The sequence below is a fragment of the Molossus molossus genome, unplaced genomic scaffold (assembly GCF_014108415.1).
Source record: "Molossus molossus isolate mMolMol1 unplaced genomic scaffold, mMolMol1.p scaffold_m16_p_12, whole genome shotgun sequence".
Taxonomy (NCBI): domain Eukaryota; kingdom Metazoa; phylum Chordata; class Mammalia; order Chiroptera; family Molossidae; genus Molossus; species Molossus molossus.
Window position 1 is genome coordinate 100,395,554 of NW_023425347.1, and position 19,133 is coordinate 100,414,686.

The 19,133-nt window shown below is 50.4% G+C and overlaps 1 protein-coding gene and 1 pseudogene across 4 annotated transcripts in view; one reads left to right on the forward strand and one right to left on the reverse strand.

Annotated features, from left to right (window-relative positions):
• Positions 1-19,133, reverse strand: part of CAMTA1 (calmodulin binding transcription activator 1) — a 797,376-nt gene that overhangs the window by 26,440 nt on the left and 751,803 nt on the right. For all 4 annotated transcript variants that reach the window (XM_036255211.1, XM_036255212.1, XM_036255210.1 and 1 more), the window contains 2 exons: positions 3,537-3,685; positions 351-547 (listed from right to left, as the gene is read on the reverse strand). In XM_036255211.1, the coding sequence (XP_036111104.1) occupies positions 351-547; positions 3,537-3,685 (346 nt within the window). The remainder of the gene's footprint in view (positions 1-350; positions 548-3,536; positions 3,686-19,133) is intronic.
• LOC118627398 lies at positions 11,948-12,065 on the forward strand (annotated as a pseudogene).

Sequence of the window (19,133 nt, forward strand, 5' to 3'; positions counted from 1 at the left end):
TGTGAACGGGAAACACCGCGCATGCTCCACACCCCGCCGAGCTGAAACCAAACTGAGCTCCTGAAAACCCTGATGGGAAGAAACAGACTCGGGATTTCACAGGGTGGTTTGGACTCTCCATCTTGGTAGGTGCCCACAGGAAATAAAAGGTGCAACATTCAGCTGGCACCTCACTTGGTATTTCTTGGGTGTGCGTTCATAAAGCTCCCTGGGAAACCGTCCTCAGAGGAAGCCCTTTGCTCACAGGCTAGGGCGTTCCCCGGGCGGCCAGACTTCTCTCCACTAGGGAAGGGCTCGAGGGAGACGGTGGATGGGTGAGGACGCCCACCGCCGGGGGCGCCCCAGCTTACCGCCACTTGATGAGGGTCTGGATCAGGGTGGCGTAGCCCTGGGCCGCCGCCAGGTGCAAGAGGGTCATCCCACGGAAAGTCTTTGAGTGGATCAAATGCTTGGACTTGGCCCAGCAGGCCCGGCTCATCATCTTCTCGCACACCACCACCACTCGGCTCTCGAAGCAGCTCCCCAGCGTCCCGGGGCCCGAAGCGCACTGTGGGAAAAGCACACGTGGGGGTCAGAGGACCCAGGCCCTTCGGCAAGTCAGCCTTGCGACGGAGGGAAAAGGAAGCTTTATGATTGGCAGCTCAAAACGGGGCACCCAAGACTGAAAACCAAGAGACGTCGTGAAACGGAGATGGGGACAAGCTCAGTTCAGCGCATGGCACGAGGCTGCGTCATGGAGGAAGGAAGGTCCCGCGACTCGGAGGACACGGGTCTGTCACCATGGACGCCCTGGTCATGGACGTCACGCCGATCCAGCTCAGGGAAAGTGTGCACTGCCAAAAGAAAAAGTGGCCCCGGCCTCCAGCTGGAGTCAACACTGCAGGTAGCAAACCGCAGTGAGAGCAGGCGGCCCCTTCCTGACTGCCCCTCCGGCGCCTGGCCGGCCCTGCTCCTCTGGGGCACTGGCGTCACTCAGCTGGAGACTCTTGCCCCTCAAGAAACACTTAAAAATATCTGAGGATACACTGCGACAACATGAATGGAGCTTGAGGACGTCATGCTAAGTGAAATAAGCAGAGAAGATACATACCGTATGATCTCACTTGTATGTGGAATCAACAGAACAAAACAAAAAACCCGAATGGACAGATACAGAGAAGAGGCTGGTGGTTGCCAGAGGCGGGGCTGCGGGTGAACACAGTAAGTGGAGGGAGTCAAAAGGTGCAAACTTGGGTTACAAAGTGAGTCCTGGGACGTAAGGCACAGCAGGGCGACTCCAGTTACCACTGTATCGCGTATTTGCGAGTTGCTAAGAGATCTTAAAAGTTCTCATCAGAGGAAAATCATTTGTAACTGTGTGTAATGTCGGGTGAATGAGACTTAGTGTGGTGATCATTTCATGACCTATACAAATATCGAATCACTACGTTGTACACCTGAAATGAATATAATGTTGTGTCTATTATATCTAAATTAAAAAAAAAAGTAAATCTAATAATAATTAGCCCTTTATATAAAGGAAAAAGGATACTGGGGAAAGCATTAGGTAAGACCTTAACAGTTAAGTGTTTTAATAATAACAGAGGCACACAGGAAAGAAACTCAGTAATTTTAACCACATGGCTTTCTTCCCTTGATTCAGTTATAAGGGAAGAAAAATAAAATCAAACCTGGATGGCTCATCCGAGTCTCTGTAACAGCAATTTTCTGTTTAACTCTCCTCCCAAAGACATGGCACGTCTAGGCTAATTATTATTGCTGCTATTTTATGTACAGTATTTTTTCCAAGAATAAACCCATAAAGTTCAACTGCCATAGAATTGTTGTTGCTCCTCACTGTTGTTTTTTGCGAATCTAGGACTGAAAACGCCTGCAGAAGTAAAAGGGCAGATGACGGCCACGATGCCACCCTCCCTCGGGCTGTGGAACATCTTGGAAAGCACAGCGGGGTGATCCCAGCCCGCAGTAGGATGACCTTGACCCAGCAGCCAGGCGGCACTGCGCACACACGCCAGGTAGTGAACAAAGAGGGAATTTTGGTTTTGTTTTTCCATTCAACAAAAAACAGCCACATCTCTATCATGTCAGGTGGACACAGCTACTTTTGGAGCCATCTAAATTGATGAACGCACGTTCGACAGCAGCTAATGTGGGATCAGGTTATAACAGTCGCTGAATTGCCGAACTGTAAAAGGATATTATATCCTTTTTTCCATTCCCTTTATGTGGCCTTTGCTGGTTAAAGGACAATGATTTCATGGGAATCTCTTATTTTAGCCATGCGATAAATTAAACAATGGTTATTTCCTTTATAAAACCTAGTACTATCAGGTGAAAAAGATGATATTTTAGCCTTAATATCATCTTACTGTGTGCCCAGTCTTTCCTTTTCCACTGATTTCTGAAGGCAGGTGAGAAAGAAGAAGAAAATTCAGGGAAAAAGGAGGTGAGTTTTTTGGGTGTGCTATGCTATACATTGTTTTCATCGATTATTAAAAATATACTGCCCTGGCTATTTTGGCTCAGCAGTTAGAGCATCGGCCCTCAGACCAAAGGGTCTCGGGTCAATGCTGGTCAACCTGGGTTGCAAGTTCGATCCCCAGCCCCATGTGAGGTCATGCTGGAGGCAACCAATCAATGTGTCTCTCGATGTCCCCTCCACCCCCCCACTAAAAGATCCACTGGAAAAATACCCTCAGGTGAGGGTTAGCAAAACAAACCAAACTTGGTGATGTCCCTGTACTTAGCAGTGTGCTGTGTTCTCTGTGGAACTGGCGAAAGGCATATATGAAAGATGACAGCCCTGGCCGGTTTGGCTCAGCGGTTAGAGCGTCGGCCTGCGGTCCTGAGAGACCCGGGTTCGGTTCCGCTAAGGGCACGTACCTCGGTTGCAGTTTGTCCCCGGCCCTGGTCGGTTGTGCGGGTGGCAGCCACTCGATGTGTCCCTTCACATCGATGTTTCTGTCTCTCTCTCCCTTCCTCTCTCTCCCTCCCACTCTACCTGAACAAAAAATGGAAAAAATGTCCTCTGGTGAGGATAAAAAAAAAAAAAAAGAGAAAGATGACAGAAGTAAAATGCCGTTTTCTCCTGAAAAACTACAGAAACAGTTTCCCTGGGTCCTTTTCCTACCCACCTTCTTGACTTTATACGAGGCTCACGTGATGAATTCAATGACGTTTTATACTTACAGCTAAGGCAGAGGCAGACCACAAAATACAAAACAGCTTCCGGCCAAAGTGTGCGCCCCGCAGACCTGAGTCACCCTCTGGCCGGCTTTTCCAGCGCAGGCCCTCGCCCCGCCGCCAGGCCCCAGCCGGTCTGAGACCAGGGAGGGAGCAGCTGAGAGGCCCGCACACCGCGGCTTCTTCACAGGGCGCAGATTTCCACCCGCGGAGGCAGAGGGACCGGGAAGCACCCCCTCGGACTTCCGCCTCGTCCAGGAATGACCCCAGCCCCAGAGAAGGGACTGACCGACCGTCTGACCAACAGGCAGCACATCACACACAGCCAAAGGTGACTGTCCGCAGACTGGTACCTGGGCTTGACTTCCTCCGTTGCCGCTGCCGGCGCCCCCTCCGCCGCCGCCGCCGCCGCCCTGCTTGTGTGGCTGGGAGCCCGTCATCTCGGCCATCCTCCTCTCCATCTGCTCCAGACGCTCCAGGATGGACATCCTGAACTGGTTGTCTAGGCGGACAGGGAGAGCGGGGTTTGTCCCGAAGCAGAGCGCCCACGTGGCCTGTGCACGCCTGCAGGGCCGAAGCCGGCCATCGCCCAACCCCAAGGTCCGTCCAGGCCGGTTCGTCCCGCCCGAGTCTGTCCAGCGGGGCATCTACAGGCATCTACCGTGGCCCAAAGTTCTCAGCTACTCGGACCGAAAAATCCCTTTTTGTCCAGTCCTGCTTCCCGGTTCCCAGAGCCCCGTCTCTGTCAGCCCAGTGGCAACGTGAAAGAGGGGCCCTGAGCAAGCAGATGAAACGGACACAACATGACTCACACCAGCAGAAGTACAGCAGTCACGGGGGAAAGGATTCAGACACATATTTTTAAGGTAGTATCTGTTTTCCCCAAACCCTGGGAAAAATGATCTTATTTCCTGATCCAGCCTGGAGCTGTTACAGTTTATCTCAGGAGTTGCAGCATTCGGTGCCCGAGACCCGAGACCCTCACGCGTGACTCAGACTCGTCAGAGAGAAGCAACCAGGCGCTGCACCCCGAGGTAAGGGAGACAGCAGGGCATTACTGTTGGAGCCAGAGCTGTAGCAGCCTGTGATTAGGTACCACTACTGGGATTGGAACATCTCTCCACATTCATGCACGTGCACACACGCGTGGTCACTCACACATACACGTCTATTAGAGTCGGGTTACACAAATATGTAAAATAAAAAAAAAAAGGAGCAAAGACCGTTATTAAAATCATTAGCAACGACACTCATTCAACAGGTTTTAAACAGTGCCGGCCGGTGGTCAAGCAGTGAACCGGACACAGAAGGCGCTTCCTGCCCCGCCAGGTGATGCAGGAGGCTCCTGAGACAAGGAGGCGGTGGGCGGGGCGGAGGGTGGGTAAGTCAAGAGGGTGACGCTGAGTCTGACCAGGATGGGACAGAGCCAGGCCGCCATGGCTGGGGTGAGGCGACCGAGATGCCGAGGCCCCGCGGCAGGGCGTTCACGGGGCAGGAACCGCATGGCTGGACCGCAGCGGGGAGGGGCCAGGCAGGCGAGGGTGGCCAGGTGGCACCGACCAGAGAGCACACAGGTGAGCGCCCTGCTCTGCCACACGCCCGTTACAGCGCTTCGAAGGAGACCGTGGGGTCTCCGCTTCCTCGGCTCCTAAACACGGGCAGTCAGAGGGCGTTTGTGAGAATTCAGTGGACTGATGTATGTACGGAACATGGTTACTTAGAGAAAAGCGAGCTGGCCACCATCATCGTCAGATGACTTCAGTGTCCTCGGAAACTGACAATGTCTGTGCAACGCGCTTCTCCCTCAGCTTGCTAGTGGGCAGAACAATGTTCAAAAGGCAGCTGAACCACGGAAAGGAATAACCCAGAAAAGAAACATTTTCCGTGTTCCTTGCCATCCCGACGACACATCCTAATGCGGGTGAGTGAGGCTTATTGATCCTACAGGTGAGAAAACAAGGGACAGACCTGACGCCTGCAGAACACTTCCTACGTGCGTCACCGTTTCAACCGATCTGCAGATATGAGCTCATTTCTGCGTCTCGATGACCGTGTGAGTCCGGCGCCGTTATCACCCTCACGTTACGGGTGAGGAAACCGAGGCTGAGGACATAACTGGCCCGTCCGGCTCGAGGACCCAGTGTCACGGCTGTAGGTTAACAGCAGGGAGAACAGCTACGGAAGGGAAGAGGCACGAGGCTCAGCCTTAGCCTGGGGACATTTCCTTCTAGTCAAAAGACAGGACAGCCCTGGACGGTCTGGCTCAGTGGCTGGAGTGTTGGCCTGAGGACCAAAGAGTCTCAGGTTCAATTCTGGTGAAGGGCACGCACCGTGGTTGCGGTTCAATCCCCGGCCCTGGTCAGGGTAAAGTGGGAGGCCATCAACAGATTATCTCCTCTCTCTCTCTCCCATCTGAAGATAAATGGAAAAATATCCTCCGGTGAGGATTAAAAAAAAAAAAAAAGACAGTATAGACCTGTTCCCCAGGAAAATTTCCAATACTGAATGTCCAATGGATTTCACTTTTCTTAACTACAAAAGCAGGAGGAAGACGACTGCTTTTCTTTTTTCTTTTGTTAATCCTCACCTGAGGATATTTTTTCCATAGAGTTTTAGAGAGAATGGAAAGGAAGGAGAAAGAGACAAACATCAATGTGAGAGAGACACAGTGGTTGCCTCCCACACATGCCCCGATGGGGGCTGGGCTCAAACGTGCAACCCGGTAGGTGCCCTCGACCAGGAATGGAAGTGGAGACCCTCCGTGCTTGGGCCCACGCTCTAAGCACTGCGCCACACCAGCCTGGCTGGGAGGCTTTGCAAGAATTGTGATCATTTCTAATAAGCTATTTCCGGGAACCACACGAAGAGAAAAGCTCTTCCCCTTTAAAAGTGAAAGATAGGGTCTCTTCCAATTTTGCACATGCAGACAGAAAAGACAGACACCAAAGACCCTGCTGCCTGGCGTCTCCGTGGCTCCGTCACCAGTGGGAAGTAACCCTGGATGAACACGCACGGGGTGAACGGTACATGAGCCATGTCACGCTGTGACCACTAACGGCAAACACGTGATGATGTCAGAGGGGCAGTGGAGTCCGTCCTCCGTGCCCCCTCCACTAGGAAAACGAAGCTTCGCAGACCCCGACTCCTGCGTTCGGAGCTAGCTGAAGACGAGAGGTTCTCTCAGTCAGACTTCGGTTCCTAGCAGCATGGCAGTTATCCTTTGTGGCACTTGTAGTGACTGTCCCTCCGACTCCTGACTGTGCCGGCCAGGTGCCATCCCTCTCTGAACCTACGCGTATACTCCCGCGTCCCACTGACACGGGTGAAGCCTCTGCCGCCATCTGACTGTCTCTTCTGCAAGCCCACGGATCCTGCATCTGTTAAACGAGTGCTCAGGATCCGTGTCGCTTGGTCCAGAGCACGGTCTGCACCGGTTTGGAGCTGGTGGCCAAGACTAGCATTCCTTGCCACGCAAAGGGGCGGAAGGGCACAGGGAGGGCTGCCCAGCTGTGACCATCCCTGTGATCAGCCCTGAGGGAGCACTGCGGGCCTGCTGGTGGCCACTGCTCCCTGTCCGAGGTGGCTTTGTTCTGGCTGTGCTGCAGTGCCCTGGCATGTCATCCTCGCCCCTCCCCCTGCCCAGGGTGGACACTGCAGAGACAGACAAACCCTCCCTGACATCACGGAGCCAGGCCCTGCCCACGGCATGGCGCGTCAAAGCACCCCAGCGGTCACCGCGACTCCCCGTCTGCCACGGACTGACGTTACTGGCTTCCGTTCCCGGGCTTGTGTTCGGGCCGTTCCCCCAGCGAGCTCTGCAGGGAGCTCTCTGAGGCTATTAAGCTCCTTTGAGACGCACTTCATGAAGATACTCAAGCAATTATTTGCCTCTTAACAAAATTATATCATGCATTACGGCATCTCTGAGCCTCTCAACGCCAGAGGGGGAAGGGAGTGATAAGTAATATAAGAAACCATCTCGAATGGAAATGAATGAGCTGGCGTCCCCAGTGCTGGCTGCAGTGCTGGCCGACAGGAAGCAGAGGCTGTGGTCATGTGTCCTCTCCTCGGAGCGGGGCCAGTCACGGCTGCCTGTCCCCAGGCTCACGCACACACACACAGAGATGGTCTCCAACGCCTCCCTTCCCGCAAGTCAAATGAAGAACTTCACGCTTGCTTTGGTTTGACGGCCTCATTATGACCATTAACACATGACTGTAAAACAACTTGGCAAATTCAGAGCTATATATACACATGTATATCTCACCTTAGCTGGATATATACGTGTGTGTGATTAGGGGATAAAGGGAATATGATGTCTTAGAAAAAGAAATGTTTTTTTTCTGATTGCATTAGAGTGAAACAAAGTACATGCAGAGACTCCTTTCTCCATGCACGGATACCTGCGGAGCACCGGCTGTGTAGCAGGCCTGGGAGGGGTACCCTGAAGATTAGTGAAGATAGCCCTGCCCTCATTTTTGGCCAACAGATCATTGCTACAGCCTGAATGAGCCTGGAGTCTTAAGTTACTGTGTAGGGAGGTGGGGAGAGCAGAGAGAGAAAACAAGTAGTAATCTAGGGGGCCGATCAATCTGGCCCACTTCTCACCCGTGATGTTTCAAACAAGGCCAACGGTGAGTCAGCCTGGAGGGATCCGAAGCTCCACGTCCCCAGGGCAGCGAGTGAGGCACGGAGCTCTGCCTCGCGAGAACAAGGCCACACGGACAGCGGCCCGAAAGCACGCTTCCACGAGCACGCGGGCGCCCGAGGGCCCGCGCACACCCCGCTCCCCTGGCGCTGGGCCCCGCCTGGCAGAGCCAGGCTTTCGGTTCTTGCTGAAGTACTGGGTGCATCCGTCTCACACAGAGAACGAGGCACAAGCGTAGAAAGTGGGATCTGCTGCTGTGAAGGCGGAGGAACCCAAGTCCCGGGCCCTGTCCTGGGAAAACGTCTCCATCGGGAACCAGCCCCAGCCAGGTCCCCAGCTCTCAGCTGCACCCACTGCTCCTCTGGGCTGCACGCAACCCACTTAAATCTTGGCACCTCATCAATTCCCACGGCTGTATTGAGCAACGCAACATGGCAGTTTCTGATAATCTATCAAATAATCTAGTTTAAGAACATGTAAACCCCTCCCCTTTGACCTACAAAATAAAATTTAAACTCTTTGGTGGAGTATGGGATGCTTTTTACCAACTGTCTCCGGCTCCTTTCTGGGGGGGTTCTTTTCACTCGCTGTTCTCCAAATCCACCAGCACTTTTACGCAGCTTTGGCCCTTTGGTAGTAACCTTTCCCCGTGTCCACCTGGAGGATCCCCCCTTCAGAGTGGCACTAACTCACGCCGTCTTCTGATTAGCAGCTGCTATGCGCGTCTACAGCAGGCCAGGTATCCTGTACGCTCTTTCTAATCCCCAACAAACTCCGAAAGAAAGATTCTCCTCTTCACTGTGCGGGCGAGGAGACTGCAGACGCTGTGTCCTCACCCAAGGTGACCTGGCTTTAGGTACCAGGGTGGGGGTCTGCACAGGCAGGACTCCGGAGGCAGGCTCTCTCCAGGGCACCCGGTACTTCTTGGGGAATGGATATCTTGTTGTTTTCCCACGTGTACTCCTTCTATAAACAAGACTCTGTCTTGTTTCCCCAGCACCCGCTACAGAGTGGGAGCTCAGTGAATGAAAAGAAGTATTATTTGCTAAGTCAAGCTTCTTCTGGAAGCCAATTTGTTGATGGGGGGGGTCACCCCAACTCTGGGAAGCACGGCAGAAGCTCTCCGGTTTACCTGGCTGGCTGCCACTTCCTTGGGGCTCAGGTAAGGGATTACGTAACCACCAAGTGTCGGAGCAAGACGGGCCAAAAAGCCCAGGGACGCCCGACTTCTTCACAGACACAGCCCCGAATGTCACAGCAGCGTCCCCTTTCCCCGCTGAGCTTTGCACCCCGAATCCGGACCCCTGCCTTTCACGGGCCCCCACGCTTTTCCCTGAAATGAACTATTTGGAACACACACCCTGGCGGCACACCTCAATGAAGAGCACCTATAATTAGCTACAGAATTCCTAACAAGCCAGTCAGGTTGGGCTGCTGCAGAAACACGATGCTTGCGTGGTTTTAGACAAAAGACAGGTTTTTTAGAAGTCTCAGAGAGAGTGCGTGGCCCGCAGGGCCTGAGAACGGGCGCGGGGGCAGGATCTGCAAACGCCAGAACCTTGCTGTGACCGTCGCCTGAGCTGGGCCACCTCGGGCCCAGCTGCCAGAGAAGAAGAGAAAGTTTCGCCTTGGCAGGTGAATGAATGAAGGAGCGATCATCAAATACCATCTGCTATTTTAAAACGCGTTATTTGCGGCTCAAGTGCACATGTGCCCTCCTGTTGCTATTTGGACCGGGAGGGAGAGGCCATCTCCCTTTCCATTTACAGCGCTTGGCCGCGCTGCGGGAAGGGCTGCTGGGGCCCAAGGAGGAACGGCCTGAACTATTTCTGTAGAGAACTGTAATTGCTGCTTAGGAAGTCTCCTGCATTTTTTAGGAAGCTCGGAAAGACGGGGAAAATGAAGTCACCTAATTCCTTCCCAGAATAAACGGGGCCCCTGGAGTGCATTAGGCCGCTCCTGCCCGGCAAGCCATTTAGGACGTCCAAGTGCAGGGCGAAGGGTCAGGGCTGGACGGAGATAAGGCACAGGCTGTACCACTCTGGTTTTCCAAAGCAATGGCTAAATTTAGCCTTAGGGAAGATGGCCACAGTCTACTTCTCAAAACCTCCTCAACCCGATGCGCCCAGGCCCCAGACATGGAGAGGAGCCGTTCCCCTTTAGACTTGCTTCATCTGCAGTGACTTGGGTTCGTCTTCTCCTGGTCCGCGCGGTGCCGTTCACACGCGCAGGGTCTCAGACGCGCCAGGAGAACTCGGTACGCTGCTCAAGCAGCTCGCAGCCGTCAGGAGACCCCACGTTACAGATCGGCGACTGTGCCTCCTGGGCAATCTTCCGGTGCTCGCGCTCGGAGTGGACGAGGGTGAAACTGCACGGCGGTCCTGCAAGGACACTGAAGTGTACTCAAGGGGCTCAGCTGGACCAGGACACGGCACTGAGCACAGACGATCACCCCAGACAGCAGGGGCCAACGGCACGGCCAATGAAGCAGCCAACCCTGGGGATAAGTGGTGGTAAAATGCAGCCAGTGACCGGTGCAAGCAAAGGACGCTGGGGACCCTGACGCCGAGTCTACACGGCAGCAGCAGTCGGAGAGAGTAAGAGATGTTACGACGGGGGACTGAGACATTCTCGAGGGGTAGCAGAGAGGGCCGAGGCTGCAGGAAAGCCCATTCCCACTAAGATGAACGAGGTCTTGAAAAGTGCTGGAACGGGCCTTGGAGACGAACCACAATCTAACCCGGATGCGACGATGTGACAGAGAAATGACATTTAGATGCATAAAGAGAAGTGGAAAATGAAAGTCCTGACCCTGAAGAACTGAAAGTACAAAACGCACAGGAATCGGCAGGAGGCGGGAAGGCATGAATTAACCACCGGCAGGTTGATCTGTGGAGCCCAGCTGTGACAGAAACCAAACCAAACCAAACCCCACTTAAAATCCCTGGGGAATGCCCTGCCAGTGTGGCTCAGAGGTTGCCGGTTCGATTCCCGGTCAGGGCACATGCCCAGGTTGTGGGCCGATCCCCAGTGGGGGGCATGCAGGAGGCGGCCAACCCGTGTTCTCTCTCATGGATGTTTCTATCTCTCTCTCTTTCTCTCTCTAAAAATCAATAAAGAAAAAAGTAAAATAAATAAAAAATCTCGGGAAGAGCCATGGAGAATCGGGGATAGACAGGCTGGTCTGCAAAGGTCTACGGGGCACCCACTGCTAGAACACTACTGCCCCTGTGCCATGGCTCAGGGATGTGACAATGACTACGACAGCTCCAGGTGGGGCACCCACCAAATAAGACACAAACCTTTATTTCAAGAACCTCAGTCTAACACAAACGTAAAGGGACACCCCACAGCTCTATGAGGCCAGCGACTGTGTTCATTCTGTTCCTGGCCACACTCCCGAGCCCCAGCAGAAGGCCCAGCACACAGTCGGCCCTCCATACGTACGTACTGAGTCAGTGACTTAACTGCACTGTTCCCAGTAGGAAATGGGAATGTCAGCAGGGGCAAGGTCAGGGATATGATGCAGCACAAAACTTTTGTTTCCGGGGTCATTTCTACGATGCGCTTTTCTTAGCCGAGTTATCAAAGAAGACCCCTCGCTTCGCCACCTCTTACCCAGTTCTGGCAAGCGGACCAGGGCCTGAGCGTCTGAGATCAAACGAAGCATCTGACTGAGACTGGTACGTGACGCCTTCATCTGGCAGTTTTCACCTTAGAAGTGTTCTCTGTCAAGGTTAGGGTGGAGGCATGGGAAAACTCAAGAAAAAAGAAAACTCTGCTGGTAGGATTGTTACATGGAACATGGGGAAAGACGTAAAAAAATAAAAGGGTGGGGGGGAGAAAAACACATTGGCCCATTCTAGCTAATTCTGGGTTATTAAATTATAATAGAGGTTATTTGCCCTGAGTTCCTGGTGGTTTTCAACATCTGGCTGAAAACCGAGTGTCCAGGAATCTGCTTGGAAGGGTCCCCAGAGGCCTGCGGCGGGCTGTGCAGCGCTCTGAGCTGACTGTGGGGGCGCCACCTGCACAGACCTGCCCAACCGTCTTGCAAGCTCGTGGGAGAGTTCAAGTCCAAGATGTTTAAAAAATATGTAGTTTTTTTAAAATGCTGGATACAGTCATACCACCCTGAACGTACCTGATCTCATCAGATTCAGAAGCTAAGCAGGGTCCGGCCTGGTAGGTCCCTGGATGGGAGACCACCTGGGAATACTGGGTGCTGTAGGCTTATAACCCGTGGACACAGACAACAGTATGGTGATGGTCAGAGGGAGAAGGGTGGGGGCTGGGTGGAGGTGGGCAAGGGGGGGAGATGAGGATATCTGTAATAGTGTCAGCAATAAAAATAAACTAATAAAGAAATAAAACCACACACACACACACACAAACATAAAAATAAAAATAAAACGCTGGGTTCTACATAGAGAGGCTTCCAGGACTCAGAGTTTATTCACTACAATAATATGTGTTCACAATGCTGTAAGATTTTGTAAAATTCTGGAATAAATATAGGTGAAGTCCTTTCCGAACTAATAGGCTGAAATGCAATATTAAAAAAAAAAAATACTAGCCACATTATAGAGTAGGTCTTCATAGAGAAAATGATTTAAGAATACTATCTTGCAACTTACTATAGGTCTTTCTGACAAGTGATAGAGAATAAACTTAAAAAAATTATTTTTATTTATTTATTTTAGAATAAACATGAAAAAAAAAAAATCTAAGCTATACCTCTTTAAACATTTTGTTCAGGAATAAAATATTGCTCCAAGGGAACCTACCGAGTTTTAGAAAGTTCTATCCGTCTGGCTCCTTTTGGGTAGTGTCATGATGCCTGGTGGGGGGACTGGAATTTCGTGTCCTGGCCGCCCCCCCCCCCCAGAACGCACGTGCCGCGCCCATGCCTGCACGCCGCCCACTTCCACCCGCTGAGTGCGGGAGGCAGCCACTGGCACAGGGCATCTCCCCCAGCCTTGCACCCCTGGACCTCGGCGATCTTCGTGCAAATTCCAGATCACTGAGGCCCGAGTGGCTGCATTATTGAGGCCAGCGTTCAAACACCCCGTGGGTTAGGGGCAAAGCTAAAAACGTGCAGTGTTTTTCACTGCGTGGGGCTCCACTTGATTCCATACAGTTGTGGGGTTGTCCTGTCTTGCTCTCCTCAAGGAAGTCCCTGAATTGGGCTTTATCCCACTTGGAGTGCGGTTGGTCTAAGGGTTTAGGGAGCAGGTAGACAATGGAACAAAAGATTAATAACCAAGTCAAACGGCAGCGGGTGCCAACCCTGGGAGTCCTCCATCACAAATCCTCGCCTTTCTTATTTCCCTTCCCGGCCCCCATTCATTCCCCTTCAACCTGGTTATTTTCCTCCTTCACTTCACAGGTAACAACCCTGGATCCAGGTACGTCTGTTTCAGGTGGCTGATAAAAATACTTAGGATGACCCTGGGTGGTGTGGCTCAGCGGTTAGAGGGTCGGCCCTTGGACAGAGGGTCATGGGTTCAATTTCTGGTTAAGGGCATGTACCTGGGTTGCAGGTTCAATCCCCGGCCTTGGTTGGGGCGTATGGGAGGCAACCGATTGATGTCTCTCTCTCTGTCATATCGATGTTTCTTTCTCTTGCTCTCTCCCTCCCTCTCTTTGTCCTTCCCTTTTATACACTAATTTTTGTTCACGCAACATCATTTAACGTGCAAATGAGAAGTGCATTATTTCCTTTGTTGTAACACAAGCGTATAGTACATACTTACATATTATGGAGATTACGTGTTCTGCACAATGGTTTTGGTATATAGGTGATGTGTACATATACACATTACTGTGATGATTTTTCTCCTATAAATACAGAGTATCTATTAGGGGTTCAGAAAGGTTTCTGTTCTCAGGCTAGCCTGGCATCCTACTTGCTATTTGTCACACTGGTCATCTGGGAGCAACAGACTCAGCAGCTTTTAGAACATCATCAGTTTGAGGCTGGGCACCTCCTACTTTTTACATTAGATAAAACATTTTTCATGCACACACAAAAATGCCAGGGGCATTGATTCTGGCTCGAGTGGAATGAATGGTTTCTTGCCTAGAAAAGACAAGTGGATATTTAAATACATTTGCTGATGAATCCAAACCACAGTGTGTACTATTAACGACATGAATCATATTTTTTTAAAACGGTCCTAGAACTTGCTCGCCGGCACCCCCTGGAAGGGGATGGTTCTGGTGGCCCCTCGTTTAAAGTGGGGCCACAAGGGTAAAATGATGGAGTACGTCTCACCGGGAGCCTCTGGGTTCCGGAATGAATGGCGCCTTCTTTAGGAACAGGACCGCCGGCGTGAGGATGAGAAACCATTGGTTCCTGCGCAGGACGCCTGGCTGGCATCCCTCTCCTTCCCGGCCACGGCCCCTGTCTGTCCTTTGGGAGCTCCTCCTGCCCTGCGCTCTGTTCAGGTGGTGCCGACCTCAATGCCTGGCCCCGGGCCAGGCCTTGCTAACCAGGGCACTGCCTCCCCTTATTCAAGTGACTGGACGCTGGAGTCGGGCTGGGCTAACCAGAACAGAACAGCTCCTGGCACTGCCGGAAAGAAGTGCTGTTTTCCCAGAAATATTTGCTAAAAATGGCAAAACGTAGGCCTGGCGATTTGAGTGGGCCATCCTGCTGCCACTTCGGAAACCTTGCCTGAGAATAAAATCAGCAGAGAGGAGAGGAGAGCCATCAGAGGGAATGGCAGGTCCTAATGGCAGCCCTTAAGCACCTAGAACCAGCAGTACCTGAAGACAACACCAAAGCTGGACTCCATCAGAGTCAATAAATCCCCGCGTTCACCTCGGTCAGTCTGAGTCTGAGATCTTTCACAGCTAAAGGAGAGGTCGAAGGTAAACCTACTAACAGAAACGGGGATCTTCTTGCTAAATAAATATTGGGAAAGTTCTGCGTCCACTTCCAAACGAAAAAAGATTCAGTAGCATCAAGTATACCTTAGTAATGGTACACAAATAACATTAGAATCTCTCTATAAGACACAGGATCAGTTATGGCGAAAATAAGCGCTGTGCTTATCTGAAACAATTTCATCACCCGAAGGAACCGGGAAAGCAGGACAAGGTACACTGAGCCCCGGCCAGCTGGGGACCATCTACTGCTGAATTACATATGTGTGGAAGTAGCTTAGCTCAGTCAGGCCTTAGGTTACCACCAAATCGACGGTCATAACAACAGACACATCCCATGGGAGAGAATCAGCCCGAACACGGAGATTTGAAGAGAGCTTGGGGACTGTCTGGTCTGCGGGCTTTCGCCCGTCTTTGACTGTGGCCCGCGGAGAGAAACAGAGCCCTGCACACACCCTCACAGACACATATATTTGAGACAAAAACTTCCCAAATCGACACCTCCCTTTACTACGTGCAGTGCACTTTGATTTTCTAAACTGCTGATGTTGACCACCAAACCACTCCTGATAGGGTTAGAAAACGGGGCAGGGGCTGAGATTCAGAGGTGCAAGGCAATTCACCGGAGATTTCTCATTTGGTTAGTGGCAGAGCTGGGACAAAAACAAACAAACACCAGTGCTCACCCTACTGTGTTACTTTAAAGCAGACAGCTGTCATTTACACACATTCCCAGGGAGCGAGCTGCTGGCCAGTCGCAGGATACCTGGAGAGACAATGTAGGTGTCAGACCTGGCCAGGGCTTCCAGGGGTCACTTCCAGACCACTGAACTGAAAACCTATGTCCACCGGGGACCTTGACCTGACCTGATGGGACAGCTGCGGGAGCCTGCGCCTAAATGACGGACAGACAAGACCGATGAACGCACCAAGGAGGTTCAGAGGCGGGTTCGTCTTAGGCTCTGAGGAACTCATTAGGTTCTTCTCACTCCATCCCAGGAGTAACACCACACAGATAACCTTTTTGTCAACAGGATTGACGAAACTCCACCTCCAAGGTTTCATTATGGTGGGGCAGTCAGGATGGTACAGTTTAGGAACCACCCTGCCCCGAAAAGAGCCACAAATCCAATCTGGGCGTGGGAGTGAGGGGGAAGGCTTCATGAATGAGGTGAGGTTCGAGTCCGGCTAAGAGATCAAGGAGGTCAATTCAGAGGGGGGGGCAGGGTAAACAGACCAGCCAGGTGGCAACGGAGGGTTCATGCTGAGCAGTGTTGGGGGAAGGGGGAGGCTGGCTAAGAGAGTGGGGTCAGATTGGCAGGGTAGTGAAGTCAAGTAGAAGAAGAAAAGTGAAAACAGAGAGATTAACTGATTAATTTGGGTAAGTTGCTAAGTGTTCATGTAATATATTTGGAGAAATTTATTTCCATTATTTGCCATCTCTTTCCACATTACAGAAATGTTACACACATTTAGCATCAGCAGCTTAACTCCTATAAAAACTTTCCCTGGTTAAATTCCTTCCATATTTTACCTTCCTCAAATGAATGTTTCTTTCTTTCTTTCTTTAATCCTCACCTGAGGACATTTTTCCATTTTTTTATTTAGATAGAACGAGAGGGAGAGAGAGGAAGAGAGAAACATCGACATGAAAGGGACACATTGAGTGGCTGCCACCTGCACAACCCAACCAGGGCGGGGGACAAATTGCAACCAAGGTAAATGCCCTTAGCGGGAACCGAACCTGGGTCTCTGGACCACAGGTCGATGATCTAACCACTGAGCAACCTGCCAGGGCTGTTTCATTATTAATTATAACTTGCTTAACAACTGACACATGGTAGGTGCTTAACAGGCAATGACTGGTCTCTCCATACATCTATGTCTAAAGTTGTGATGTACTTTCAATGCTTACAAGACAATATAAAATTAAGCAAACTATAGGTAACATGATGCACTTCTGAAACTAAAATTTCATTAGCACAAGAGGAAGTTTACTAAAATTAAGCATCAAGCAAGATTATATTGGCATTGCCTACTGCCTCCCTCACTTTAAAAACACCACTTGTATTTACAAAGTATCGCCCTGTGGTTGTAACAAGCTGGGGTGCTACATTGCTTAGGGGGTGGACAGCAATTATTTCCTGACGGTCAAGGTCAAGGCATCACCTTGTCTGCCTGCTGTGTGCAAACCCAAATGTAGGCACACCAGAGAACAGCAAAGAAAACGTGGTCATCAGCCCTCAGGGCGATCCGTCCAGGAGGGGATAAGCCCATCACTGAGCACCTTCGTGGTCCTGAGCTATGGTATCCTCATGAGGAGGTGATGACATCCATCTGTGTCACCCTGCAGGCTCCTGAGCATTTCTTAAATGTTCAATGTGACTAATGTTAACATGCAGTCTTTGTTGTTGTTGTTAATCCTCACCCGAGGATATTTTCCCATTAATTTTTAGATGGAGTGAAAGGGAGTGAGGGGAGAGAGTGAAGGCAGGCGTGGGAAGAGGGGAGAGAGAAAAAAATGGACATGAGAGGAGACATATCAGAGCAACATGTAATCTTTAATGTGATTTGATGCATCTCACCTAGACGTCTCCCATCACCACTGAAAACTAATTGCTGGCTGTCAGAACATCCATGGAAGAAAAGAAAATCCACTGTATGTAAGGTGTCAGAGAGACAAAATTCCCCCCCGGATCGCTTCTTCCACAATCACAAGAAAGTCTGGAATGTAGCTACGGCGGCGCTGGAGTACAGCAAGATTTTATGGAATGCACCTTGTTTACTGACTTCACTAGCCCCCCATTCCACTCTCCTGGGCCCTCACTTTCCTTTGGCCTAATCCTTCACTTCATCTCTTTCCATCTTGCCTCATTGTGTAATATGTATTTCTGTAAACTCCCTTAAATCATTCTTTGAAAAAAAGTTGAGGTGTACACGAACCGACGTATATCACGCATGGATGCCTAAGGCTTTTTGGCAAAGAAATACAAAAGTGAACGAAGCTCTGAAATATTGGGCTTATGAACTGTGATGGAGGCCATGGTTGACATTTAACAATAAAGACTTGGCACCACTCAGAGAGTCTCCTTCGGAAAAGATCAATGGAATACAAATACTAAATCACTTTAAGTTCGTTAAATGTAAGAAGACGTGGCAGGCATACACTGGGCAGCTGGAGAAAGGGGTGGGGGCGTGTACTAAGAAGAATAGAGGACTTCCAGAAACCACTGCGCAGGCTAAAGAACTGTGCCACATTTAACAAAATGGTCTTTTTTTCTTTTCTTTTACCTTTCAGGGAGATACCTAAAGTCGTGTCTTAAATAAATGTTTTAACAATTTTTTCCCCCTGAAACATTTAAAAAAGGCAGCCTACAAGCACAATTCTGCAACTTCAGAAGTTCAATGATCAAAACATCAGAAAAATCCTGACCGTTCCCAAAGGAAACTCTACATCCCCCGAATGTCCATTTCCCGTACTGCCGGAAGACAAGGGATCTGCAGCCGAGCGCTTGCCTCAGCCGTCAGGGAGATCGTCCCATCTTTCCCTCGGGAAACTTTCAGCATCAATAGTTCTTCCTTATCTTTCTCATATAAGTTAAAAAGTCTCAGTTCCACCTGTTATCTGTATTCTCTAGATCAGTCCAATATGAATGTACTGCCGCAGGGTCAGCTGTTGTTATAGACGGAAGGCCCAACGGAGTCTGGAACAGAGGACTAAAGAAAATAATGTGTCTGTGTTCATCACAAAAGCAGCGTAATGGATAAAAAAAATCCGTAAATAATACTGTTATTAACTGCGGCACGAAAGACCGCGTTTCTACTTACATTATTTGGAATATAATCAATCAGGATGTCCAAAGTGAGGTCCCTTAGGAATGCACAGCAGCCCTCTGCTTGTGTTTGTTCCTAAGCTAAATGTATTTGAGAAATGCATATCCTGTACGTAAACGCAATATTCTAGAACAGTAAACATTATTACTCCCTAAATCAAACATAAAAATAAAGAGAAACATAAGCGTATTTGCTATCATCTAATTCTGGTCTTAAAATAATAAATGTTTTCCTATTAACACACACATTGCAAAGTGCTACTGCTTAACGTATTTCTCGTTATCAAGTTCCCAGGCAGTAGTTTCTCTATATGACACACATTCGTTAAGCAGCAAGAGAAAAGGACTCCATTATATACAGACAGACATTTACCACAAATGACAAAGTTTCTCGGAAGCACAGATTTAAAGTTTCAGGTTTTGGCCTCACTGGTGAAAACAATCTAATGCATTCAACCAACTACAAGAGGCACTCTAATTATCTGACAGCCCTCTCAAGGTTACTGCATGGGCTTTGCTAATCGGACTTCAGGCCAATAGAAATCATCCAAGCAGAGTGAGCAAAAGGTAGAGTTTAA